Source organism: Emys orbicularis, chromosome 10, assembly GCF_028017835.1.
Source record: "Emys orbicularis isolate rEmyOrb1 chromosome 10, rEmyOrb1.hap1, whole genome shotgun sequence".
In the NCBI taxonomy this organism is placed as follows: domain Eukaryota; kingdom Metazoa; phylum Chordata; order Testudines; family Emydidae; genus Emys; species Emys orbicularis.
In genome coordinates this window covers 87,791,890-87,818,736 of record NC_088692.1, presented here as the reverse complement: position 1 = coordinate 87,818,736, position 26,847 = coordinate 87,791,890, and the positions used below count along the sequence as shown (strand labels likewise).

Here is a 26,847-nt window from a genome sequence, read left to right as displayed (position 1 = left end):
CTACTTGGGCTGAGCATGATGCTGATATCCAGGTCCCAGATTGGATCCTGCCCTCATTTCCACAGCTACTGAACACTGGAAAGACATGTGCATTAGTCGCTGCTGCTGCATAAAGCCAGCAAAAAGATGAGAGACTTACTGGCGTTATTCCAGATTCACACCAACGTAAGAATCTGGCCACCTACTTGTAACTTACCCTGGTTTCTACATCTGTCCATTCAGATTCCGCAGCATCTTCTGGTGGAGTAGGACTTGAAGGCGATGATCTTCGCTTTCGACTGAAGGAGGCAGAGAGACGAGTTAGTCCTGAAGACTGCTGTAGACAGCTCAACAGACTGTCAAACAAGTGACTGCACAAGCCATTATCTAGAGATGGTTCGCTCATCTGGAGATGATGAATAGCTTCTAGTACCCCAAAACCCCAGCAGCATGCCAGCGCTACCTGTAGCTGAAGGATTTACAAGAAACCCTTATCTCAGTTTTACATATATTAAGCCAGTAACTCCAGTTCAAAATCTCAGCAACTTCATTCTTCTGAAGTTTCTCACCAGACCATTGATGGAATTAGAGCTGTGCGCACATTCTGGGGATACTAGGTTCTTGACATTATTACAATTATAAAATTAAATGTGACTGACCCGGTTGGTGATTCTTGTTTTAGAGTCTCTATATCCGTGAACTGGACTGCCTGTCCACCACCTCTGGTTCTGTAAACGTCACCCTGAGGGAAAGAAACAAACAAGTTACTTACAAATTAATATAATTACTTGGATATTATGTTTGCACAGAAACGTGAATTGTGGCCAACTAGTACGTGACCTCAGCATTTGCAATAACTACCATTTCTTTCAAGGAAGCTCATCGATCAACCCAGAGAGCACAAACACTTGAGCATGCACTAGAGTGAACCATCAGCACATGATGTACCCAGAGGTTGTCAGCTGCCCCCCAAAAATGGGGCAAGAAATTCCTAAGGCCGCAGATTACAAACACAACTAAGTAATGCCCAGTTTCAATGCTTTCATTCGGCAGTCTAGACAGGACTAACTGTGTTGGCAGATAAAGCCTGGGATAAGTGGGGTCAACAAGCCCTTGGGGTAGCATGGACAATGCCGTAGTAGTCAGAGCTAAAGGAAAATGCAGCTGTTTTATCCAGTTTAAAGTTCACCACAAGAAGTCAATGCTGTTTCTTTGGGGGATTTTTTAAGTGACAACAATTGGCATTTCCAAGAAACATGCTGAAAGCGGCCATCTGGCTGAAGAGACATCTTTTGTGAAACTAGCAAAGCCCCCTGACACTGGAAGCCTACGCTGCATCCCAACTTGCTTTAGATGTTTGCCAGACTAACACTTGGAAGCTGCATTCTGAAAGTGTTAGATTTCACATTGCTGCTTTGTTGTTGCGGCAAGATGGGAACTGGCTCACGCTGCTAGAGGAACGAAGCGACATCACTTCAACAAGATGGTCAAACCTCCGTAACTAGGCTTCAGAAAGCCAGTGGAAGTCACAGGCTTGACACATCCACGGATTATGGATGGTGTCTTACATAATGGGCTAAAAGATCATTTTATTATGGTAGGTGCAATTTCTTTTTAATCAAACTGATGCAGATGAAACTTGGCATGCAAATAGCTAGAAGAGCACATTCAAGTACAGTAAGCTTACTTTAGAAATGTTTTCTAGGAACTGAAGTGTCTCCTACCCCAACATGCAACTTCCAAAATCACAATCAACAAAAGCACTTTAAGTCAAACACATCCTTATGCAAGCTAAGATCAGAAACTCCGGATCAGTTAAGTACGATTTGACAACACAAAGGTATTTGCTTTACCTTAATCAGTTTAGTTTCAATCTCCCCATCAGAAGCTAGTTCCTGATGCGTCAGCATGTACTTGTCACACTTAGCTAGTGCCTTTTCGTTTGCAGCTGCTACTGTGATGGCATGGGGGACATAGGGCTGCATGACTGTTTCAGTGGGCACATTAGAAGGTGGCTTATGATCTACCCATCTTTCCCCCGCTGAGCGTGATCGTCTGTGTCGGAGACGAACTGGAGGTGCAGTCTGATCAGAGTGGAAAAGGAACCAGAAGAAATAAGCATAATCAGTAGTTAAAGTGCAGTTTTTCAGGCCTGGTTAAAATGTATTTGGATGAAGCCCAAAATTTCATCTCTAAACTTTTAATGAGAATTGATTCTGCAGGGAACCATTACTGACACACTTACACAAAATCGCTATTAGAACAACACTTGGGCCAACTCATATTCTTTGCAGTTTTAATTAAGTTCGACGTAGTTGGATGGATTCCTTAACCAGAACTTCAGACAAAAGGATTTGAACTTTTTTGCAGCAGCTCTCAAATGTCCAGCCAAATTATGAGTTCTACACATATTAAAGAGGCCTGAAAAAGCAGTTACGTAAGAGTTTCCATGGATACATTCCTGGGTCAAATGGTCTGTTTCTCAGGTAATCAAGGGAGCAGATTCATGGCACAGGTTTTAGGAGGTGCTACTTCAGCGTAGTCACTCAAAGATAAGAGACCTTAACTGTATTACTGGGTAAATACTGTGGAGAAGGAAGAAGCTTGACATTAGTCCCCCTTTCCAGAGTGAGATTTTGACCCATCCAAAGTACACAAGATCTCTAGTCAGCCACACAGTGCACTGTCCCCATCAAATTCAGCTTTTTTCTCCCATCATGTAAGAGTTTACATTGCTGAGAGAATGGCACAGTTTTAAGAGAAGAAAGATGAAACTAGCAAGACCACTGGTATGGGTAAGTGTTCCTCTGCCATCAGGCTCTGAGAACTAACAGCTGTAAATAGTAAGGGGAGATTTTACACTTCTGTCGCACATATACACCCAATGAAAATCCATTTCACTAGTGACATGTGGCAAGACCACCTAACTCAGATCCATGGATACTAACCCCCATCCACTGCACTTCCAAGACTCGAGCATTGATTACATTGTATTTTAGCAACAGGTACAAGGCTTACAGTGCACCCTCTTGATAGGTCTCTTCTCAGTAGCCCCAAATACGGTTTACAAGCATCTATGTTCTTATCAAAAACTACATGCTGCCAGGATGCAGAAAGCAACATTAAGATTTGGGCAAATAGAAGTTTTCAAGGCTCACCTAAAGCTACCCACGGTAACCTTTTTTTTTTTTTTTTGGATGGGTGAGTGAAGTGTTAATTTTTCCATTGGCAATTTTTTGAGACAGTTCTGAAAAGCTGCCTTAGGAGTTTAGATCCTTAAAAAAGGGTGCACTGTATTTGACAGTAGACAATGTTCCTTAACTTGCTACCAACAGGGGTTAAGATATACTTTAATTTGAACGGCATTAGTATGAAAGCATGTCACTTGCATCAAAAAGTCTCTCTAGCAGGAACTTTGATGAACAAGTGTGTAATACAATTAAGGGAGTCCAAGATATGGATTCACAATGTAATAGAGATTTTGCTCCTGTTTCGAACATCTCTCAGAATAATCTGATATTTGTATTTGTCTATTAGTTTTACCTGAACCCCTGTAGCAAGAATGTGATGATAAAGCGTATAGTGTTAAGACAAGCATCTCCTTGCGATGAACTGGTACACAGAAGAATCACAGACCAATTAAAATGGAATGAGAACTGCAAGTAAAACCACCAAGTTTTATTACAAATATTCAAATTTAGTAAGAACATTTTAATGGTTGTATGAATCCCAGACTCAGCTCTTTACAAGCGAGACTGCTTGTCCAAACAGTTTCCAGCTGATAAATGAAATTTGCACAAACAGCTCATGAGACCTTTAATCTGCCCAAAAATGACTCTGGCAATTGCAGACTGCCAAATAAGTTTAAGAGACAGACAAATGGAGACACAAGGAGGTTTATAGTCAGAAAAACTGACTATAATTGTTGTTCCTGGAGAGAGCTACACACACGCTGAGGAGACACAGACAGACATACTCCTTTAAGGGCTTTTATATGCTGACTTTAGAAACCAAATTAGACTGTGTTTTGCAAGTGCCGTGACACACAACTTGGAGGCAGCAGTCAAGCATGGAGAAAATTTGTAAAATAGGGTCCAATCCCATTTCAGGGGTGAGCTCACATATGGCAGAACACAGTAAGCTTAGCAATTGTTTGAGAATGGTAATCTTCTGAGCCATGGCAACCAAGCACTGCTACATGTAACCATTGCTAGGAGTAGCACTAACCCTGCAGCATTGGTCCTCTTCTATTTCTATCTCATCTCTACGGCTGGGGACCTCAATGACTCCAGTCCAGTGCATCCCTCGCCTTCTGTCTGACACATTACAGTTTCTATTTTGCTCTGGTTCCTGTTGTCTACTCCTTGCCTTAGGTGTGCCAATGGTATGCTTGTTGTATGGAGGAATTTTCTGCTCCCACTCCGAAATACAGGATGCCACAGAAATGCTGCTACAAGAGTTAGAGCGTCTATGCAGCTGTGGCTGGCTCATGAGAGGTTGGCTGCTAGGGACTTGAGTAACATAGTTACTAGAAAACTGAAGAAAACGGGAGAGAAGTTAGTGAACACATACAATTTTGAACTGGTAACAAAGTATAACACTTCTCAGAAATCATCCTGTATGGCTGACTTGCATATATGCAGAGAGTAATCAACGCAAGTACTTCACATAATTAGGTGTTTCGTGGTCAGCTTTAAAAAGCCAGGGCACTCTTTCAATTAGTCAAGTGTAAGGTAAGAGCATGCAGAGACTCAACACACTGAAGGAAAAAAGAAAAAAAAAGAAAAAAAAAAAAACTTAAGGAATTTAGTAGAGCCCAAAACATATACTCATTCTCGTGTCCCATTCCCAACAACTAGACAGAAAAATAATCAGTCACATTTAGCTTTATAAAACTGGTTTGTCTCTGCACTGACATACAAAGAGATTCATATATAACATACTGGTGCTGGCGGCGGGGACAGAGATCTCTGAAAAGCTTTCTCCCGGTCCTTCTCCCGTGAAGGCCTCTCTGGTTTTTCATTCTTTGGTTCAGTAACAATAGCTTTCAGTTGCTTCAGTTTCTCATCTTTGACCCAGAGCTTGTTCTGCATCTCCAGTTGTTTTGCTGCCACACGGCGCTCCTGCAGGGGAGAACAGGGTAAAGGCGATTGTTTTCAATAAAGACCAAATTATACAAACATACGTTATCGTGATGAAAATTGAATTGAGGAGAGCTGTGTATTTCAAATGGAATGAAGTCTTTCCAGCCAAGATGTCGACTTGTCAAAGTACTCACTATGTAAACTAGGCCTGGCCAACTTTCAAAGCCATCTAGCATCTTTAAAGTCCTAACTGAAGAACAAAGTGATTACATTCATTTAGTAGCACACATTGCCACTACAGTATGAGCCAAGTCTCTAGCTCAGGTAATGGATCACTATAGGAGGTTGATTTCTCAGAAGCTATTTTTCCCCCCTACACACACACGCACGCACACGCACGCACACGCACACACACGCACACACACGCACACACACGCACACACACGCACACACACGCACACACACGCACACACACGCACACACACGCACACACACGCACACACACGCAATTGGCAGAAAATTTGCTGTTGCTAATGTACCACGGGAAGAGTAGAACCCTAAGTTCACATCAATCCCCTTCTAGAAAAATTCTACCTCAGCATAAGATCACACTTGTCAAAATTTCAAGATGAGAGTGGATGGTCTGGTCTCTCTCTCTCTCAAAACTGGATACACAAAGAGAAATTAACTTCAGCCTTAGCTTGGTACAAGCACCATTGCTCCATGAAGCATTTCTAACAGATCCGCTAGCGTACTTACACATTCCTTCTCCCACTTCATTGTGGTCTCGGTCACCATGCCTTGCAACCGTGCTTCCAATCGACGCTTATCAGAAGCCTGTCGCTGCAATTTCTGACTCTTGCTTTCTAGCTCTTGCTGCAAATTCCGTTTGTCTTCTTCATAAATTGTCGTCGTTTTCTCTAAAATCTCAATCTGGAGAAAAGACCAGAGCAATTTCTTTTACGTTTCACATTAATTGCTCACGAAGCATTTTCTTGGAGAGGTGCACAATAGAGCAAAGGAGCTAATTGTATTTTAAGATGCTTTAGAACACAATCAGCGATTTTAGTACAGACACAAACACACACTCCAGTAAGATCCCTTTGAAATTTCAAGACAATTTCAGAAATTTGTAGCACGTTTAGCAATTTCTGTTTTTCTTGAAAGAAACTTAACCGTAACCTTATGCTAAAGCCAAAACAAGTAAGACATTTTGAGTAATATCCCCACCAAATAAGAGAAAAAACAACTAATGTGGAACCTTATGTGGAAAAACTTCTGGCTTTGAATTAAAAATTTGCCATTTGCTAAGTAGGGTATAAGTTTTGTGCCTAAGAACTGAGTAATTTCAAATTATGCAAGAACAAACCTTGTACTCTAATGTTTTAGTTTTCTTTTCCAGTCGTTCAATCTCCATTTTCTGTCCTGCTATCATTTTCTCCTTTTCCGTGAGTTTTCCTTGAGCGTAGTTTTCCTTGGATACAATGCTGCTATCAAATTCTTGCAGCATAGTTTTAAATGCGAGTACTGGAACAGATTCAGACATTGTAATCCATATAAATTCACTTAGGGAGAATCTTTGCACTCCCGCCCCAGAACATTAAACTAGATCAGGGGTCGGCAACCTTTCAGAAGTGGTGTGCCGAGTCTTCATTTATTCTCTCTGATTTAAGGTTTTGCGTGCCAGTAATACATTTTAATGTTTTTAGAAGGTCTCTTTCTATACGTCTATAATATATAACTAAACTATTGTTGTATGTAAAGTAAATAAGGTTTTAAAAATGTTTAAGAAGCTTCATTTAAAATTAAATTAAAATGCAGAGCCACCCGGACCAGTGGCCAGGACCCGGGCAGGGTGAGTGCCACTGAAAACCAGCTCGCGTGCCGCCTTCGGCACGCGTGCCATAGGTTGCCTACGCCTGAACTAGATCAACTTCTGCCTCTTCCCAGCTAGCTTGAAATATGAAGATTGTCTTATTTGCTTGCTGTCACAACCCTGCCAAAAGTCTGATTTATTACATCAAACCACAATGAAGTTTTTAAAGCATCACTCGCAAATTTAGGTGAACAAAGATATGTTCTGCCACATGCCTACTGGGATAGAAGATATGGCTATTTTACTCCAGATGCTTTACCCAACTGTCTTTCATGTATTAGATTAGCAGAGGAATGGTTTCACATGGAGAATCAATGCTCACCATTTTTGGTAAACTCTTCTGACAGCATCTGCCGCATTCTGTGGCGTTTCTCAAGGACTTCAATCAGCCTAGGAAGTGTTTGGTCATCATTCACGTCCAATAGTTCACATGATGGTAACGGAGGGAAGTTCTGCAGAAGCATTTCTATAACAGATTGTTCTTCTGTTTCTGTAAGGATTGAAAGCAGACAATCCATGACAGCAAGCTATTCTAAAAACACTTCAGTATTACAGGGCACAGACTGAAGCCACACACTCACTCCCTCTCACCCCATAGCATTTTGGAAATATAAAAGCCTGAACATTTTAATCAGGAAGTTTCCACCACCTAGATGGTAGCTGATCAGGCACAACTGTACCAAAAGAAGGGTTTGCATGTGACATTGCTGCATATAATAAGTGTTTCAAGAGAAGTTATAAACCAAAGGTAGGTGTAGAGGGAAGCTTGGAAATTTAAGAGAGAGAAATTAGAAGTCCTTTGAGCATAACTTTTTTTAATCCTGTTTAAAAATTATTTCTTTGTCCAAATATTGCTGTATTTCTAGATCCATGACCTCCCCCAAGGGACAGGGTAAGGGAAAGTTAATCTAAGTCTGTTATCACTATATTAAAAATGTACCTTGTAACTAGTAATATGTGCACTAAAACCAACTGTATTCATTAGAATTTATACCCCGCAGTATAAACCCAAGGTAACACATATACTTATGACTTTATTGTATAGGTTAAGTTATAGATTACGTAAGAGATTTTTGTTTTCTTGTAATGTCTTTTCTATTAGTCAGACTGGACTAATAAATCTGTGCTATGAAATCATGTAACATCATTCCAGGTTTTACCTCCGCTGATTGGGCCACCTCGAATCTCAAGTTTTCGTGAGAGTTCATCCTTAAAGGCCTGGTTTCTAAATCGGCGTCCGGGGGTTAAGCCAAAAAGTGGTTTATCAACAGGTCTCGCAACTTCAACTTCTTGGGTCATTTCTGCAAATCGCATGACTTGCTATGATAGAACAATATTCAGTTTTAGATACTCCGTATTTAGTTACCACAATCTTTAGCCACAGTGTGAACTCGCAAGTACTAAGATACATATTAAAAAGGACATTATCAAATTGAGATGGCTTTTAAAAACCAAGTTACAGGTAGTTCCAACTACTACAGCTCCGGCCCAGTTTCCCTAGTGGTCTTACAGGGGCGTGTGCGCGCGTCTCCCCCCCCGCAATGCTGCCAACAAGGGAAACAGTGAAAGTGACTATACAGAGTGCTGGCAAACAGTTAATGCCTAGAAGAAATGTGACTTCTTTCAGTTATAGTATTCTTCATGCCATTTCTAGGAGTAGGGAGTGTGACTGTTAGGTTGTGGGTTTCCCTTTAAAGTTTCAGTTTTGTTCCTTGTGAGAGATTCCTTCCCCTTTATATTTTCTATCTCTTCGTATTCATTTCATCCGTTTAGTGGGGATGGGATGGAGGGTGGGGAGGAGAAAGAGGGGAAATCACATGCAAGTTACCAAGCTCTCCTCATAGTCCTCGGCCTTGGGGTTAACGCACACGATCATACGCACTTTTCCTTCTCCATCAAAGTAGTTCTTGAACAGGTGGGTTAATTTGGAGTCTCGATAAGGGACCATCTAAAAAAATTGAAAAATATCTAACCACATTCTCAAGCAAAAGTCTTGACAGGTTAGAAGACAGTAAGGAGGTGGGTTGTTGTATACCTTGTTGGTTCCATACATTTGGTTCTCCCGTAGAACTTCAATACATGTTCTTAATGTCATAAGTGACTGGTTAATATTACCTGAAAGAAACAGAGCTAGTGTTAAGCGCTCAGTTGGATGTTGCCCCTCCGTTACAATACTCCAAAATTAGTGACCAGTTTATGCCTAAAACAGCATTGTTTGGGGGATAAACTACTCTGATTAGATTAGGAATATCTAAAGCCTTTTCTAGTTACATTAAGACAACAAGTAAATGCTACAATGAGTGGTGTCCAGCTTTCCAGATAAGGGGATTTAAGAGAGTCATTTGACTTAATAGAACAAAAAGACACCCCCACCAGGATTTTCCCAGGATATTTATCTTGAGCCAGGAGACATTACCATACGACCAGCTTGCTAGTCCACAAATAGTTGCATATGAGCATATAAGCAACAGACCACCCAACAGACACCAAACCAACTATGTACCTGCTTCCCGTAGTCTGTTTCCTTCAGCTTTTGTCCTATTCGTTCTTTCACTTCCAGCTAAATCAACCAAGGACATCTGGCTTAAAGTTATTTGTTCTCTCTCCTGTTCAAGAAAAAAATTAAATGTTTAATGCCATTTGCAACACTTCCCCAATATAGGGGAAGAAATAAAATTACATGGGACTTTTAAGCCTTACATAACTGCTGTAAGTTAATACTTAAAGGTTAGAGAGAGAATTGAGGATCTCTCTTATAATTATGTGAGAGACTAGGAGCTCCTAATGGTTTAGTGCTCTAGCATTCCAGGTTCTGGAACCCAGGATTCCTATTCCATCTCAGGCAGCCTCAAACTATAAACGCCTTTCACAAAACCTCTCCCACTTTCTATATGCTTACTTTTTGCGTAAGAGTAAGACAAAGAGCAAGAGAATAACAAGCTTTGCTTATTTCGTTAATGCTCACCTTGACAGAGGGAGCTTTGACTTATGAGGCATTTAAAAAGTGCACCTGGAAACTAGTAATTAGAACGTCCCAGACAGGAGCCATTGTCTAGGTAGGTCTCCGCCCTTCCCACACCCCCATTGTGCTCTTTTAAATAATTAGCCTCTGAATTTCACCTGCAGAACATTATCTCCATCCGCATCCAGTGGCGCCTGAGCCAACTTAATCATAAACACACTGTGAGAACGACTAGATTCGCGATTCAGCTGAGTGTTAGCAATCCGCCTCTTCTTTTGACCTGTTAAACAAGAGTCTTTTAATCTGAATGGCAGATCTGTAGAGGTCATGCAGGTCTTCATGCCACAGGCTTTCTACTGTACATGAAGGGATCTACATGGACTAAAGTGACCACTACTTCTGAACATTTCTTACCTCTCCAAAAAACTTCAAAAGCTTCTTCAGTAGATTTTACCTCTACTTCGGTGCATCCTATAACATACATGTTGTGATTCTGGTCCTCACGGAGTACTTTGGATTGTGGAGGTCTGCAAAGAGCATGGTTTAGATCAAGCTGACAGACTGCAAGGCTTTTAAAACAAGCACCATGCAAATCCTTATGTTTAAGGATCAAATTCAACCTGAACACAGATGTCAAACATTCTCCCACACCAACAGGACGGAGAGCCAATACAAATGCATGGGGAAATATTTAGGCAGGATTAGTTACACTTCCGTTATTGCTTAAGCCACATTTAATTGCAATGCATAGTAGGCACTAGGAGGCTGGAGGACTACTGCTACTCTCCTACATGCATAAGCTCATACAGAAGCATGTAACAGATTTAAACAGCATTATTCTGAATTTGCTAGAGAAGCAGAGAAAGAGATGGGGTCGGAATTTATTTACAGCAACACCATACAATAAATTCAGCGTCTCCAATTTTAATAGAAGGGACAATATGCTGGGCACATACATAAAATCACCATTCTGCACAGGAGTGTTGCAACTGTTCCACCTATCGAAGGAATAGGGTAAAATATTACAGCAACCACCTAACATTTTAATCACTGTAGTTTGCACAACGGGAAATAATGTAAAAGTTAAGACCAATTTATGGAAATGTTCAACAAGATGGTGATCCTCTAGTGAGAGCTTAACAAGAGGTTAAACAAAATAATTGTAACTCTCCTCTTACAGCCTCATGACATAGCCAATATGTTCTATTGGTTTGTGGACCCTATTCAGAGAAGGAATCCAAAAAGACTAGATCCAAAGACCTCAGGCCAGGGTCATGGCAAATCTGTGTGCATTAATTGTTCTGCCGTAAGTGTATCAAGTTTCACAAAGATATTTGTACACCAGTAGCTATTTGTGAGAACCTTAATTTTAGATCCATTTAAACAGAAGCACAAAGCAGAGAGTTAACGTGGAGACAAGACAAAAGTTTAGAGGTGCGCTTGTGTTGTCCCTAACAGGCATTGTTTTCCCAAAAGTTCCCAAACACTGTAGCAGTGGGAGGCAGCTCATCCAGAGGCTGCCTCCAAAAGCCAGCGTTTCAGACTGACACCTAGCATTTCTGTTCCTGTTTCAATGAAGTGTAAAGCTGATTAACAGTGAGTCATGTTCCCCAAGCCAGTATCAGTTTCTTTGGAAACAGGAGTAGGAATGGCAGCTAAGTTGTAGTATAGATTGCAAGTTGTAATCATCAGTTGAGTGCTGTTTGTCAGACAGCATGAGCAGGTTTGGGAGTCCTGCAGGTTCCAAGAGCCTGTGCCAATATAACTGAAACTTAAGTTCCTCTTTTGACATTCCCTCTAGAGTAGGGTGACCAGACAGCAAGTGTGAAAAATCGGGATGGGGTTGGGGGGTAATAGGAGCCTATATAAAAAAAAGCCCCAAATATCGGGACTGTCCCTATAAAATCGGGACATCTGGTTACCCTACTCTAGAGCATGTTACAATTTAGCACCAGCAACAAGACACCTATTCTGAAGTTTTAGACCCTGCTGTAGAAACTTAAACAAGCGAACTCCACACTACATCACAGCAAGTCCCCGTTTTTCAGATGAGGTTGAGGCAGACTTGCACAAGGCTACAGAGGGTGTCAGTGGCAAAGTCAGATATAACTGTCTGGTTCACAGTCTTGCATCCACACCCCTGTACCCAATATTCCTTTCTTGAGTAATCTCGTTTGGACTCAAGACAAAAGTGGTGGGGGTTGTGAGCATGTCTCGAGGTAACCCAATATTAATTACAACCTGGACAGGTGATAATCACTCAAAGAGGCATATTAAGAGAGACACTTACTTTGGTTTTATTGGATCAAAGGGAATTTCCTCCAACAGATCATATATGTAGTTATTGTAGATTTCAATATACGAGACAAACACGCCGTAGACATTGTCTTCTTCAACCTCTTCCACTTTGCAATGATCTCGTACACTGATCATATCAGCAAATTCTGGATCTATTTGTCGTCTGTTAAAACATGTATGACATTATTAAACTACAGCATCCATGACAAGCTGAGAACTCATCACATATACTCTAGAATTAGAAGCTATATTGAAAGCAGCACAGTATCAGGAAAAACTGTCTAAGGGTATGTCTACACTGCAATTAAAAACCTTAGCTCAGGCTAAGGCACCATTTAAATGCAGTGTAGATGTTTTCAGGCTTGGGCTGGAGCCCAGGCTCTAGTACCCTGCGAGGGTCCCAGAGCTTGGAATGCAGCCTGAGCCAAAACGTCTACACTGCAATTAAATAGCCCCTTAGCCAGAGTCAGCTGGCATTGGCTAGCCACGGGTATGTAACTGAAGTGCCAAAAATGCCCACATTGAATACTGATGCCAGGCATCCAGTTCTCCAGAAAGAAAGATCTAAAGCACTCGTGAAAGCAGTAAAAAGCTTAAATATAGTCACGTTTATTACTATAGATTGTGATATAAAATTTTCAGATGTAGTTGTGTTACCTAGTCAATTACCAAGCAGTTACAGTTAGTCAGCCCTATGCAGAGCTCATTAATACTTTGTATTTATAGCATCTTCCATTCATTAAACTCAAACACTTTTAATTTAACATACCTTTTAGTAACAGGAAAGACTAAAGCACAGACAGTTTAAGTGACTTAACCAAGGTAATGCTACGAATCATGTTGCAAAGAACAGAACCTAGGTTGCCTGCCTGCAAGTACGCAGCTTTAAATGTTGACTAGACTATCTTTATCTCACCAGAAGATAAAGGAAGAGTGATATATCAACGCTCCCTGAAAGTGGTGAGAAGAGTTCATGAAGGGCGTCTAAGTCATCAAAAGTCAAGTTTTAGAAGGACATGTATCAATAGAGACAAGGTAGGGGAGGTAATCTCTTGCATAGACAAATTTATGAGATTACACAGAGCTCTTCTTCAGGTCTGGGAAATGTACTCTGAGTGTCACAGCTACATAAACTCTCAGAGAAAAATGAGAAGCCAGAAACACCACATCACCTCGGGGTGAACACTTTTCACCTCTGTATCGGACGTTCCAGTCCTCATCCTCAAAGGAAACCTGCACAATACCATCAAAAGTAGCCTGGGAGCTTAAATGCATAACTTTTCTAGATACTAAAAATCATAGACTGAACGGAGACACTGGATTTATGGCTTATTACAACAGTCTATAATCTTGTATAGTGACAGGTTTCAGAGTAACAGCCGTGTTAGTCTGTATCCGCAAAAAGAACAGGAGTACTTGTGGCACCTTAGAGACTAACAAATTTATTTGAACATAAGCTATCGTGGGCTACAGCCCACTTCCTGCCAGTTTCTCTCCCCCCACCCCAACCCCCATGCATGGAGAGGTGTTAAAGGGCCACTTTACCTTGAATGGTCTCTTACAATGTGTTAATTACTAGGGCTGTCGATTAATTGCAGTTAACTCACGCGATTAACTCACAAAAATTAATTACAATTAATTGTGGTTTTAATCACACTTAAAAAATAATATACCAATTGACATTAAATATTTTTGGATTTTTTTTACATTTTCATATACATTGATTTGAATTACAACACAGAATACAAAGTATACACTGCTCACATTATTATTTTTGATTACAAATATTTGCACTGTAAAAATGATAACCAAAAGAAACAGTATTTTTCAATTCACCTCATAAGTACGGTAGTGCAATTTCTTTATCGTGAAAGTGCAACTTACAAATGTAGATTTTTTGTTACATAACTGCACTCAAAAACAAAACAATGTAAAACTTTAGAACCTACAAGTCCACTCAGTCTACTTCTCGTTCAGCCAATCACTAAGACAAACAAGTTTGTTTACATTAACCGGAGATAATGCTGCCCACTTCTTATTTACAATGTCACCAGAAAGTGAGAACAGGCATTCGCATGAGACTTTTGTAGCTGGCATTGCAAGGTATTTACGTGCCAGATATGCTAAACATTCATATGCCCCTTCATGCTTTGGCCACCATTCCAGAGGACACGCTTCTATGCTGATGATGCTCGTTTAAAAAAAAAAAATGCGTTAATTAGATTTGTGACTGAACTCCTTGGGGAGAATTGTATGTCTCTGGCTCTATTTTACCCACATTTTGCCATATATTTCATGTTATGTTATAGTAGTCCTGGATGATGACTCGGCACATGTTCATTTTGAGAACACGTTCGCTGCAGATTTGACAAAACGCAAAGAAGGTACCAATGTGAATTTCTAAAGATAGCTACAGCACTCAACCCAAGATTTAAGAATCTGAAGTGCCTTCCAAAATCTGAGAGGGATGAGGTGTGGAACATGCTTTCAGAAATCTTAAAAGAGCAACACTCCAGTGTGGAAACTACAGAACTTGATCCACCAGAAAAGAAAAATCAACCTTCTGCTGGTGGTATCTGACTCAGATGATGAAAATGAACATGCGTCGGTCCGCACTGCTTTGGACTGTTATCGAGTAGAACCCGTCATCAGCATGGACGCATGTCCTCTGGAATGGTGGTTGAAGCATGATGGGACATACGACTCTTTAGCGCATCTGGCAGGTAAATATCTTGCAACGCCGGCTACAACAGTGCCATGAGAACGCCTGTTCTCACTTTCAGGTGACATTGTGAACAAGAAGCGGGCAGCATTATCTCCTACAAATGTAAACAAACTGTTTGTCTGAGCGATTGGCTGAACAAGAAATAGGACCAAGTGGACTTGTAGGCTCTAAAGTTTTACATTGCATTCAAAAATAAAACCGTTATTTTTTTGTACATAATTTTACATTTGTACGTTCAACTTTCATGATAAAGAGATTGCGCTACAGTACTTGTATTAGGTGAATTGAAAATTGCTATTTCTTTTGCTTTTTACAGTGCAAATATTTGTTATAAAAATAAATATAAAGTGAGCACTGTACACTTTGTATTCTGTGTTATAATTGAAATCAATATATTTGAAAATGTAGAAAACATGCAAAAATATTTAAATAAATGGTAATCTATTTTGTTTAATAGTGCAATTAATTTTTTAATCGCTTGACAGCCCTATTAATTACTTATTCTAAACAATCTGTTCCTCCTTGTATTTAGCTGTGACACTCTGACTACCTTTCCCAGACCTGAAGAGCAGGGCTGTGTAGCTCAAAAGCTTGTTTCTCTCCCCAACAGAGGTTGGTTCAATAAAAGATATTGCCTCCCCCACCTTGTCTCTCTAATATCCTGGGACCGACACAGCTACAACATTTCAAACATATGTATTAATACATTATTTCATTCTACTTACTTGCCAGACGGAGTCTTTGGAATTGGCATGGCATCTCTTTTCTGACGCTCTAACAAAGCATCAACTTCACACTGCACATCCACACCGTTCTTGTCATCAAGTTTAAAAACCTGAGGGCAGCAAATGGAGTTAGCTGTCATGTGACGATCTTAAACACTGGAAATGACAGGTTGTGGCGAGGGTTAGTGGTGATAAAAATGTCAGCACGATAAGAGTGAAAATATGACTAATGATCTCTGGGATAGTCAGACCAAACTACTTCATTTCATTGACATGCCCTCCTGTAGTCGGTCATTCTCCTTTTTGACCAGGCTCTGCTTCGTATGCAGATGTTTTGTTAGATTAATTTATTTCGAAGGACTGTAAGGTTACTCTTACAATTTAACTATTTGGAACAGAGAATAACTATTTGGAACAGTGTTTTAGACTGTTACTGGGAAAGTTTCTCTTAAGACTTAAAGCAAAGCAACTCACAAATCGCTTGGCCTGAAATGGTCCTATGCTGTTGAAGATCATGTCTAAGCACCGGGGAAGAAGTCCTCCATCACCAGGAGAACCTGTCATTGTGTGTGTTTTCCCACTACCTGTCACACCATAGGTGAAAAGGAGACCTAGGAATAAAACAGTTACAGTTAAATATTCCTAATTGGACCTTATTAACTAGAAAACGTTCAACTTGAACGGTCACTTGATCCTATCCAATAAAGACAGAGGCTGGGAGAAAAAAAAAAAAAAGACATCCTCATTTGGAACAGTTGGCACTAGTACTCAAGACATGTTGGTACCATCCCAGGCGTGGGAAAGGAAAGAGTTAGTCCAAAGGAGGAATGACCACAGCTGCATGTCTTCAGAGCAGTGACTGCCCAGATAGTAGGACTGGGCCAGCTAGTGTGAAGACATTTCCCCAGCACACTGTAATGCCGCTCAGGACAAGGCTAGCTGGCGCTAGTGGACAGACCTCAGGAAAGTACTAGAAACAATCCGTTTTTAATAAACTCTAGCTGCTCAGAGTCCCCCCTTTCTGGTTAAGTACATTTAGAAAGGAGAGGGAAGGCAGCCATTTTGACCGTAACTTAAAACCTGACTACGGGAAGCTTGTTTGTTTTTATTCTGCTCTGAAGAGCTTCAGATACAGCAGCCAGATGGACCTGAAGAACCTGGCCTCATGGTATCAGACAGTTTTTGATAGTTCAGATGAGCCAATCACCAAATTACCACCACCATCTAGCTCTTCAATAGTACTTTTCATCCGTAGATCACAAAGCTCTTTTCAAAGAAAGTTGGCATCATTATCCTCATTTTACAGGCGAGGAAACTGAGGCATGGAGTGGGGGAGTGACTTCTCACGGTCACCCAGCAGGCTGATGGCTGAACCCAAAGTAGAACATAGATAGAGCACTGGACTGGGATTCAGGAGACCTACTAGGTCAAATTGCTTGCCAATCAAGACTCTAGGCTATTTACCAAAATGATACGATGTCATGGTTTTGTAGACAAAAGCCTCTACAGTTATTGAGGCTTGATTTTCTTGCATACCAATATAAATATCTTGCATGCATCTGAAACAGGAGTAATTTAGAATTGGAGGCGGGGGAGGGGGAGGGGTTCTTTGCACTTTGTTACAAGGAAGTAGTCCTATTCTTTCATGAAAATAGGAACAATTTGAAGACTTGTTTTCAGCAGACAAACTGAGAAACCTTGACAATTTGGGGGAGTGCCAGAATAAGCGAAGTAAAGCTGAAGAAAATAAGTATCCTTAAGTTTTGAACAGCCTTAACAGTGGTTTAAAAAAAAAAAAAAAAAAAAGATTCCAGGAGCAAGGCAACCAAACGAGTTAATAAAAGGTTTTAGCTATGCAGTGCCACAGCAGCATGTTAAATACAAAACATGCTGCATACCATTTTTCCCACGAATGAGATCTTCTACTAGAGGTCTAGCCACAACATCAAAGAGTGCTTTCTGAGTGACAAGAGTTCCAAATACTTCCTTAAACGTATACTGCGTCTGGGGAAAAGAAAAAACACTGATGTAAATCTGGTTTTTAGATCTCTCTCTGCATAACTAAAACTCTGCTTTTCACTAGCCTAGCAAAAGGGCAAAGTAGATTCTTTAGTGTAAGATTTCATATAGACAATCACATTACATGTGTGTATAGGGCTGCATACAAAGAGTAACCGTTCAAATTCTGGTAAAGTCTAATACTAAAGACAACCACATTATACTTAAACACATGCTGTAGTATCAGGACATACCAGTCACCACCATGTTGTTCCTCTTTGCCTGTCATCTTTTTTAAGTTAGAATACATGCTTGTTGGGCCTGTGTGTGTGTTCAGGAAGTACCTAGCACATTCCAGACAGAAGGAAAAGCCCCCCTCCTTCCCCCAAGCTAAGAAGAGGTTAGAATTGTGTTTGAGTAGGAGGATGAGGAACTGGATGTGTGCACAGTGTGTGGTCCCATGATGGAACTGAAGGGGAGCATGTTTTGGAGCTGCAGAGCTGAAGCCTGATTCAACATGCATTGAAGTCAGAGGGATTCTTTCCACTGACTTCAATGAGCATTAGATCAGGCCCTTGGTAGTATATTAACATATTATGTTTGGGTATTAAAGGCATGCAAGTTGAGGTTATTGTGGATGTTAATTGGTTAGTTCCCTGATTTTTAGCGATTGAGTTTAAGCCATTTAACTGTAAATTAAGAACTTAGTGTGAGAATAAATACATAGTTTAATCAAACAGTTTACAAAAAAGTGAAATACAAATTTTAGAAGCCAGCCCTCTGTAGATTGATATACGAACTGTATGGCAAGCCTATGATAAACAGATTAAGTCCAAAGTTTGCTGGACAAAGTCAGCATGAGCATTAGCTATCAACTTGCCCATTTTAAATTTGTTTCTACTGCTAGTCTTAAAAAGTACTATACCTCCCTGTATTCCCCATTCCGGAATATTCTGTAGCCATCCGGAGGATGAATCTGAATGGTTGTTTCACTGATCACTTCTATGCAACACTCCTGATCCTGAACACTTAGGGGACGCACCCTGCAGTACACCTGATGGAACAGAAGTAAGTTTTCTTAGAATAAAAAGTAGTAACAATAATAATACAAAGCCAGTCTACTCTTGTTCAGGTTTTTTTTTTGACACAGTCAAGTGAAATTAACATTTTGACGTTTGCCACTACAGTTTACACGCACCTTAGACATTTGGTCAATTGAATCTACATTAGCCAACCATTCCCACCTACTGATATTTTTGCCATGTACTTCATGCTGTAGAACACTTAATTTGTTCTACTTTAAAGTCACCAAAGGAATCGTTTTATTTCAGCATCTTATAATTATGTACCAGATCATATGTACTTGAAAGTACACATGATTTACCCAAAAAAAGAGCCACATGAAGAAATTCCCTGGCTGCTTCTCTTCAGAGAAATTCCTACTATGGCAGTGACAAGAGAATTTTAAGACAAAAAAAAAATTGTCCAGTGCCATTAGCAGATTAACAAAGTCGCTCTTTTAACAGATTTGTATCTACTTCTCTCACTTGCCACTGTATACTGACAGTGCTGTCCTTGAAAATCTTTCTACTCTAAATTACCAGCCAAGAGTCCCACATTTAGATTCTGGAGCACACACTGCCCTCGTGGGAAAAGGCCTGCCTGTCAAGTGCCTCCCGTCAACCCAGGAGTGCCACTGACAGATTCTTATGATCCCATACAATCCTTGTTGGCAAGAAGTAAAGTTATAACTCAGGACCTTGAGCCACCGCATCAGTGAAAGATGAGAGGGGAGTAACTCTGCTGGGGATGGGGAAGAAGAGAGAAATTGAGGGAATAGTCTCTGCCACTACATGGCTTTCCTCTCCCTTCATCCCCCAGAACCACAGACTCATCAGAAAGCAAGCAGAAAAACACTGAAGAAATGGATTAGAAATGCATAAGCCTGATCGCAACAAGTGGATTCCAAAAAGACTTAAGCACAAGTAAAAATAAGCCTGTACAACAGGAGGGGAGGTAGGGGCTGCTTTCACCTCATCAGCATTATGTCAGGCACACACAAACCAAGGAGCCCACAGTGCTAGTAGAAAGTTAATCATAGAAATTAGCCTCTCGAAGCTACAGCAGGTTTGCTTTCCAGTTGACCGCAAAAAGAGCAAGAGTGGAAAGCAAGACACCTTACCCCAACTGGATCTTTCAGACTTGTGTTGGATGACTTCTTGAGCACTGGTTTTCTAGGAGTTTTAGTTCTACTGAAAATAAAGAACTGAAAGTTAGACTTGTCATCCAGTCACACGATACATATATTGATTAGCATAGTTCTACCTAAAGAACATTAACTTGCCTCTCCCCAACAATCTTTTAGACTAACTTTCCAACAGCAATGATCTACCTACATCTCTTTAGGAAAACATTGGTCACTTATAGAAACAGGACACCATTGCTCCAAAATGGCAAGTCATATGCTCGCTCCTAAGGCCTTGTATTCACTGTTGAAGGCTTTTGTTTTTGATTCTTCTCTCAGGGTAAAAAAACATGAGAGCTATACCAAGGTACAGACGCAGTGAAGACAAGGCATTTTACTTTCACCTGAGGTAAAATAGGAGAGGTCAGCATTGTACTGTAATACTTATTTCCATAGGGATTTATTATCCTGCAAGCACACTCTGCAAGCACACACAGGAAACTGAACTTCCTGCTACACCTCACCACCAGATATAACATAACTACTAAACTTGGACAGATTAGATTTTGTAATCAATAAGTGTAAATAAATATCAATTTAATCACACACAGACTAAAAAAATACTTCCATCGATAATCATCAAAATTTACAGATAGGCAAAGAAAAAAATGCTGCCTGAAAACTGTTTGATTTAAGACTATTTACTATGTATATTTTGACACGTGATGTTGACAATGTGTTTTAACAGTATAAAGCTTTAACTTTTTGAATCAACATCTGTCATTAAATAATTATTGTCTGACCAGTCCCCCATAATTTCCTGCAATTGTGAAAATGTAGATAAAAAACGCTTAAAAATAAACATTATATATTTTGGCAGATATGATATATCATATCAAATTCTGCCAAGCCTAATAACAGAGAAATTAATAATTAATAAATAAAAATATGTTCAGAACCCCCTCTTCTGGTCTTCAAACAACCCCCAACCTCATCATCACAAGTAAGTTACCCACAGACCAGGACTCACCAACTCAAAACAGTAACAGAACCTGCCAGAACGACAGATGCAAAACCTGCAGACATATCTCCACTGTTATGATCATCAATAACCCCACATCAAACCTTTCAAGACCCATGGGTCCTACACATGCCTATCACAACATGTGATGTACCTAATCCAGTGCACTAAAAGCCCCCAATAAAAATTATGTGGGCAAAAACAGACAATCACTACGCTCTCAAATGACATACCAAAAAAAGATAAGAGACAAACACACTATAGCACCCAAGGGCAAACATTTTTCACAATACCATCACTCCATCTCTCTTAGTCCTCATCCTCAAAGGAAACCGGCACAACGCCTTCTAAGACAAGTCTGGGAGTTTAAATTCATAACTTTGCTAGACACTAAAAATCGCAATCTTAATAAGATGCATCTGACGAAGTGGGCATTCACCCACGAAAGCTTATGCTCCAATACATCTGTTAGTCTTAAAGGCGCCACAGGACTCTCTGTTGCTTTTTAATAAGGATACTGGACTTATGGCTTATTACTGCCATCTGTAACTCACTAACCCCTTTTTTGTCTTATGACAACAGTGCTGTTAATGGCCACTTCACCTTGAATGGTCCCTTACAACGTGTAACTACTTCTGATAAACAATCTGTTCCACAATGTATTTAGTTGCGACACGCTAAGTACTTTCCCCAGACCAGATGAAGAGCTCTGTGTAGCTGGAAAGCTTGTCTCTCACACCAATAGAAGCTGCCCCAGTAAAAGATAACATCTCACCCATCTTGTTACTCTAAGGCCTGGTCTATACTAGGGGGAGGGATCGATCTAAGTTACGCAACTTCAGCTACGTGAATAACGTAGCTGAAGTCGACGTACTTAGACCTACTCATCGTAGTGTCTTCACCGCGGTGAGTCGACTGCTGTCGCTCCCCCGTCGACTCTGCCTGCGCCTCTGGTGGCGGTGGAGTACAGGAGTCAACGGGAGAGCACTCGGGTCGATTTATCGCATCTAGACTAGACGCGATAAATCGATCCCAGCTGGATCGATCGCTGCCCGCCGATCCGGCGGGTAGTGTAGACATACCCTAAGGCTTGGTCTACACTACAGACTAATTATGTCAGTGTACACAGTCCAGCCTTGCTCCCGCAGATGTAAGTGCCCTACTACACTGACATTATAACTCCACGAGAGGTGTAGGGCTTATGTCGGTGTAGTTAGGGCAACTAGTAGTCTGTGTAGACACTGCGTTACTTACATCCGCTGTTGGCTGTCATTCATGCAGGAGCCGTGAAACTGACAAGCAAGCCGGGCTCCTGGCCACGTGGGAGCTGCGTGGGGGGCTGACAGCCCAGGCTCTCAGCCCCCCACCCTGCCCCTGTTAAGTCAGTAGAAGTGTGGCTGGTGAGGATGTGCACCACGGACAAAAGGAGGGTCGCATGGACACGAACCACTGCAATAATCACTGTGAGGGTTGTAAGTCGACCTAACAGAAGTCAGCTGACATTTCTAGGCTAGACCTGCCCGGGGGCCAACACACGAACAAGCATAAGAGAGACACGGTGGGTGAGGGAATACGTTGTACTGGACCAACCTCTGTCGGTGAAAGAGACGGGCTCGCACCGAGCTCTTTGTCTCGCTCTCACCACGGCAAAGCCAAAGAACACACAAGGCAGGGGCCGAACCCCCTCTGCTGGGGGGGGGGGGGGGGGCTGCCCGCCCTGATCACCACGTGGGGCTGACCGGGTTGTCACTGGCGGCAGCGCTGCTGTAGTTGTGCCGGTCCCAGCACCTCGGGGGGGTGGGGGGGATTTCTCAGGCCCGGTGCTCGGCCCCCTCCAACGCTGGTTGCACACGCGGGACCCTTGCCGGGGAAGGGGGTGGACAGGGGGTGACTTTCTCCATACAAGGCCCCAGAGGACCCCCCCCCACACGCCTCCCCCTCAGCGGGGCGGCTGGATCGGGGCCTCGGCGAGCGACTCAACCCACCGGCATCGCTGGGGCATTTCTACCCGCCGCCGGCCTCGAGCGGGGCAAGAGGGCCGGGCTGGCCGGGGGAGGGCGGTGACCCGAGAGCCCCGGCCGTAGGGCCGGGCCTGTGGGGGGGAATCCCGCCCCATATACTCACGCCGCCTTCATGGTGCCGCTCCCTCGCTGCGGGGCCGCTCTCGGGTGCCGGGACGGTGGCCGGGCGGGCTGGGGTCGGGTCCCGGGACGGTGGCCGGGCGGGGCCGCTCTGTCGCGGCCTGGGCGGTGCTGGCGGGCGGGAGGGTCTCGGTCTCTCTCTCTCACTTAGTGATCATTCGATTTGAACTTTCCCTCCGCTCCCATCGGCCCGCGCGCTGCTGTGATTCAAATCCGGCCAATCAGAGGGCGCCGTTCGGCGAGCGTCGCCACGCAACGCGTATTGCGTGCCGGAGCCTCACGGACAATCGTCGTCACCATGGAGACGCCGACAATACCGCCCCGGCTCCAGGTGGGTGGACAAGGCCCGAGGGGAGGAGGCCGGGTCCCAGAGGGGCCTGTGCAGCGGCGCGGGGACTCAGGGTAGCCGGGCGGCGCGGGGCAGGCAGACCCCAGGGTGACCAGACAGCAAGTGTGAAACATCAGGACAGGGGTGGGGGGTAATAGGAGCCCATATTAAAAAACCAGCCCCCAATATTGGGGCTGTCCCTATAAAATCGGGCCCTCCGCTCACGGGACGGGGTAGCTGCGCTGCAGGCCTCGGGGGCAGGAGCCCCGGGCTCCAGCGAACGGGGTCGGGCGAGTGAGGCCGGGGTAGAGATCCACCCGCGTGGGTTGGGGATTGGCTGCCTAGGACGGTCGCTTGAGCGGGTTTTCGGTTTCAGGGCTGTTTATTTCCCTTCCCTGTTAGATGCAGGGTAGCTGGAGCCCGGTCGGTCCGGTCCCGGGATAGGAGCGAGACGAGGTGGGGGAGGTAATAGCGTGTATTTACTTCTTTGTTTTATTTATCACAGCAGTGGGCCCAATCAAAGATGTTCCCTCACCCACCTTGTCTCTCTACTTCCCTCCAGTTGCAGGCAGGCGAGGTGGTGCAATCCCACCAGAGTGCCTGAAGCCTGAGCTGCTGCATGTGCCTTCCTGGTGGTTAAATGGCTACGCCTTGAAATTACATTGTTAATTTATTTTGGCAACTTTAGGGAAGTATCCTTAGTGCTGAAACCTAGTTAGGACATGTGACAACATCCAGAAAGCGAACAAGCCCAATGAGGGACCCAAGGGAGGTAGATGAATGGGCCAAATGCCCCAACCGCGTGTTATATTTACTATAGTAGTTATCTATCATTTATTTAGATTTATACAAACTATAAGAAGAATAGTCCATCTGTGCTCTGGGCACCCTGGATATAAATATATCTATATTTAAATACACAAAAATAAGCAGATGCATCAGTTTCCCTAGATCAACTTAATTACACAGCAACACTCTGAATATAGCTGAAATTAATCAATCCCCTGAGTCCCACCCTCTGCCCTACTTGTTTCCTCTGGATCTAGGGAGAAAAGGTGGGCCCTGGAGTAGGCCCTGAAGGCTGACAAAGTTGGGCTGTTTAAGACCTGGAGAGGAAGCAAGTTCCAAAGGCCCAGTGCCCTAACAGAGAATATCCTGCCTGTTAGCCAGCCAGGACCTCCTCTCTTATATTGAAAGCACTACAGGTGCTTTCACTGACAAGAGCTGCGGCAGTATGTCATAGGGACAGCAGAATTTCTTAGGTAGGTCCCAGGAAGTTTAGGGCATTATAGGTCAAAACTAACCATAAAAACGAGAAAATAGGCCATCAGTGGAGGTCATAGAGAACAATGTTATATGCTTATGAGAGAGATTGCTTAAAGAGAGAGCTGCCAAATCCTGCATCAACTGCCGTTTCCAAATAGATTTAATATGTAGAGCGTACTCCAGTGTCTGATCTCAAGGTGACAAAGACGTGGGGGACAGTTGCTTGGCCTGCATCCAAAAAAAAAAAAAAAAAAGGGTGGGGGGCTATTACCTCCTAGCTCTCCCTAGATGGAAAAAAGGCTAACTTGGCTATAGCAGCTACCTGATCTTCTAGCAACAGCCAGGATCCGATTGCTCTGTAGATTGCAAACCCTGGCCACGAAAGGCCAGAACCACATCTCAGTCAGTGGGCAGAAATAACCCACCCATCTCTTCTGATTGCTTCTGTCAATCAACCAACATCACCTCAGTCTTATGTGAACTGAGTCTCAGCCAGTTAGCCCTCATTTATGCCCCAGTTTTCCCCCAACATTAAGTAATACAGTCAATAGCTTCTGATAATCAGTGGGGTGGAGATGGAGAACATTGGACCTAAGAGGTGTATAGCTTGCCATGCCAATAAAGTACCACTGAATTGAAATATATAACTGAAATAATGTTCTAGATTTGGTCTTAAAGTTGAAGGGCTTTGCCTATTTCTTAGTTGGGGGTCTGATGAAGAGGATGCAAATTAAGGTCAGTGTTTAGGGTAGGATAGGCCAAAGATTGCCCTTCAGGTTGCAGGACTCTGTGTTTGGAGTACTGTACAGACATGGTAGAGAGGCTGAAGGAAACAAACAGTTATTCTGGCATCTTCACATGTAATACTATGACAAGACCAATTCTTCATAAATAGACTTTATTTCTTTACATCTGTATAGCTTAATTCATGGTATGGTTTTGAATGTGTATCTCACATTATAATGAATCTGGCTTCTCTTTCCATATGATGTTTCAAGATCAGAAAATGTTGGAATGACACTCAACTAATTTGCTCTATTAAAATGTGTAAGCATCAGACCAGATCCCCATGTGACCCTGCTGTAGGGTCTAGAAGGATGAAGGAGCAGACTATCATGTCAAACAGAAATGTGTTGTTTTACAGGTAGTTCTCCTATGAACCACTGCATATTTGAAGTTACCTAATTATGGATGTGTAATAGTCACAGAACATGGGACTTATTGAATCTGAAAAGTTAGACTACCAACTGAGAAGGAAGTTCCAGATTAATTAATTAATGCTGTAGAATCTTAAATCACTTCTTGCAACCACAGCCAGACTCTTTCCCAGTTATACTAAAAGACAAGATAAACAGATCAGCAGCACATTTTAGCGCTTTTCTTGTCATAGTTATGATTTTTTTAATTAAATAAAATGTTGGATAAAAACGTGATGTTCCAGTGCTAATAAATGTTAATAGAAATCTTGATCAGCTTTCAGAAGAAAGTAAGATCATTTCCAAGTTGTTTTTTTCCCAGAATATATTTAAAGATTTTGTTGTACTGTCAACCCAAAGTGCATCTATTACACCTCGATGGAGGCTACTATTTACAAAACAGATAATAAACCCATACAGTTATCAGGAAGTTTGATAATCTCATTGTAATTTTCTGCATTACATGTTTATGTACCTAATAAAAATATCATATTCCAAGGTATTAGATAATCCAATATGCAATCAAGTCACAGATAACCTCAAAGCCTGAGACATTTGAGTACCACTCCTATGTATAAAAAACAGTAGTGAAATACTCTAATAGACATTATAACCTGGCCTAGTACCTCTCTGGTCACCGGCTGAGTGCAAGTCGGTCCAATCGCAGGGTGCCACCTGCTTCCAAGCCAAAATTTATGACCCCAGATTGCAATTTTGATGGCTTCTCAGTGATAGTCTTTCAGTGAGGTGTCTGCTACAGCAGGGGCATACTGGGGGGAGGTTTAATTAGGAGCAATGGAGGCTTGATGCTCCTCTCATTCACATTATTGTAAAAAAGGAGTGTAACTGCTGAAGTCAGTGAAACTACCCCAATGTAAGACTGATATAAGAGCCTGAGGCTAGGTCTACACTACCCGCCTGAATCGGCGGGTAGAAATCGACCTCTCGGGGATCGAATTATCGCGTCTCATCGGGACTCGACAATCGATCCCCAAATCGACGCTCTTACTCCACCAGCGGAGGTGGGAGTAAGCGCCATCGACGGGAAGCCGTGGAGGTCGAT

At 42.3% G+C, this 26,847-nt stretch overlaps 1 protein-coding gene across 1 annotated transcript; it reads right to left on the bottom strand.

Annotated features, from left to right (window-relative positions):
* Positions 1-22,988, bottom strand: KIF23 (kinesin family member 23). The gene is made up of 23 exons (XM_065412729.1): positions 22,978-22,988; positions 19,830-19,896; positions 18,573-18,701; positions 17,548-17,653; positions 16,124-16,260; positions 15,650-15,759; positions 12,192-12,362; positions 10,858-10,899; positions 10,316-10,428; positions 10,060-10,181; positions 9,443-9,545; positions 8,975-9,054; positions 8,768-8,887; positions 8,100-8,259; positions 7,262-7,429; positions 6,433-6,590; positions 5,823-5,996; positions 4,923-5,102; positions 4,207-4,515; positions 1,833-2,063; positions 639-721; positions 197-278; positions 1-75 (listed from the first exon to the last, which is right to left on the bottom strand). The coding sequence occupies exons 1-23, from the start codon at positions 22,986-22,988 to the stop codon at positions 1-3; spliced, it is 2,931 nt and encodes a 976-aa protein (XP_065268801.1).
* Between the last annotated feature and the right edge of the window lie 3,859 nt (positions 22,989-26,847).

What these genes read in the sequence shown, in the direction of transcription:
- KIF23 (XM_065412729.1), bottom strand. An exon ending in TCTCATTCGTGGGAAAAATG is followed by an intron (nt 16,261 to 17,547) that starts GTATGCAGCATG and finishes TTTTATTCCTAG; the next exon opens with GTCTCCTTTTCACCTATGGT. An exon ending in ATGGAGATAATGTTCTGCAG is followed by an intron (nt 9,546 to 10,059) that starts GTGAAATTCAGA and finishes TTTCTTGAACAG; the next exon opens with GAGAGAGAACAAATAACTTT.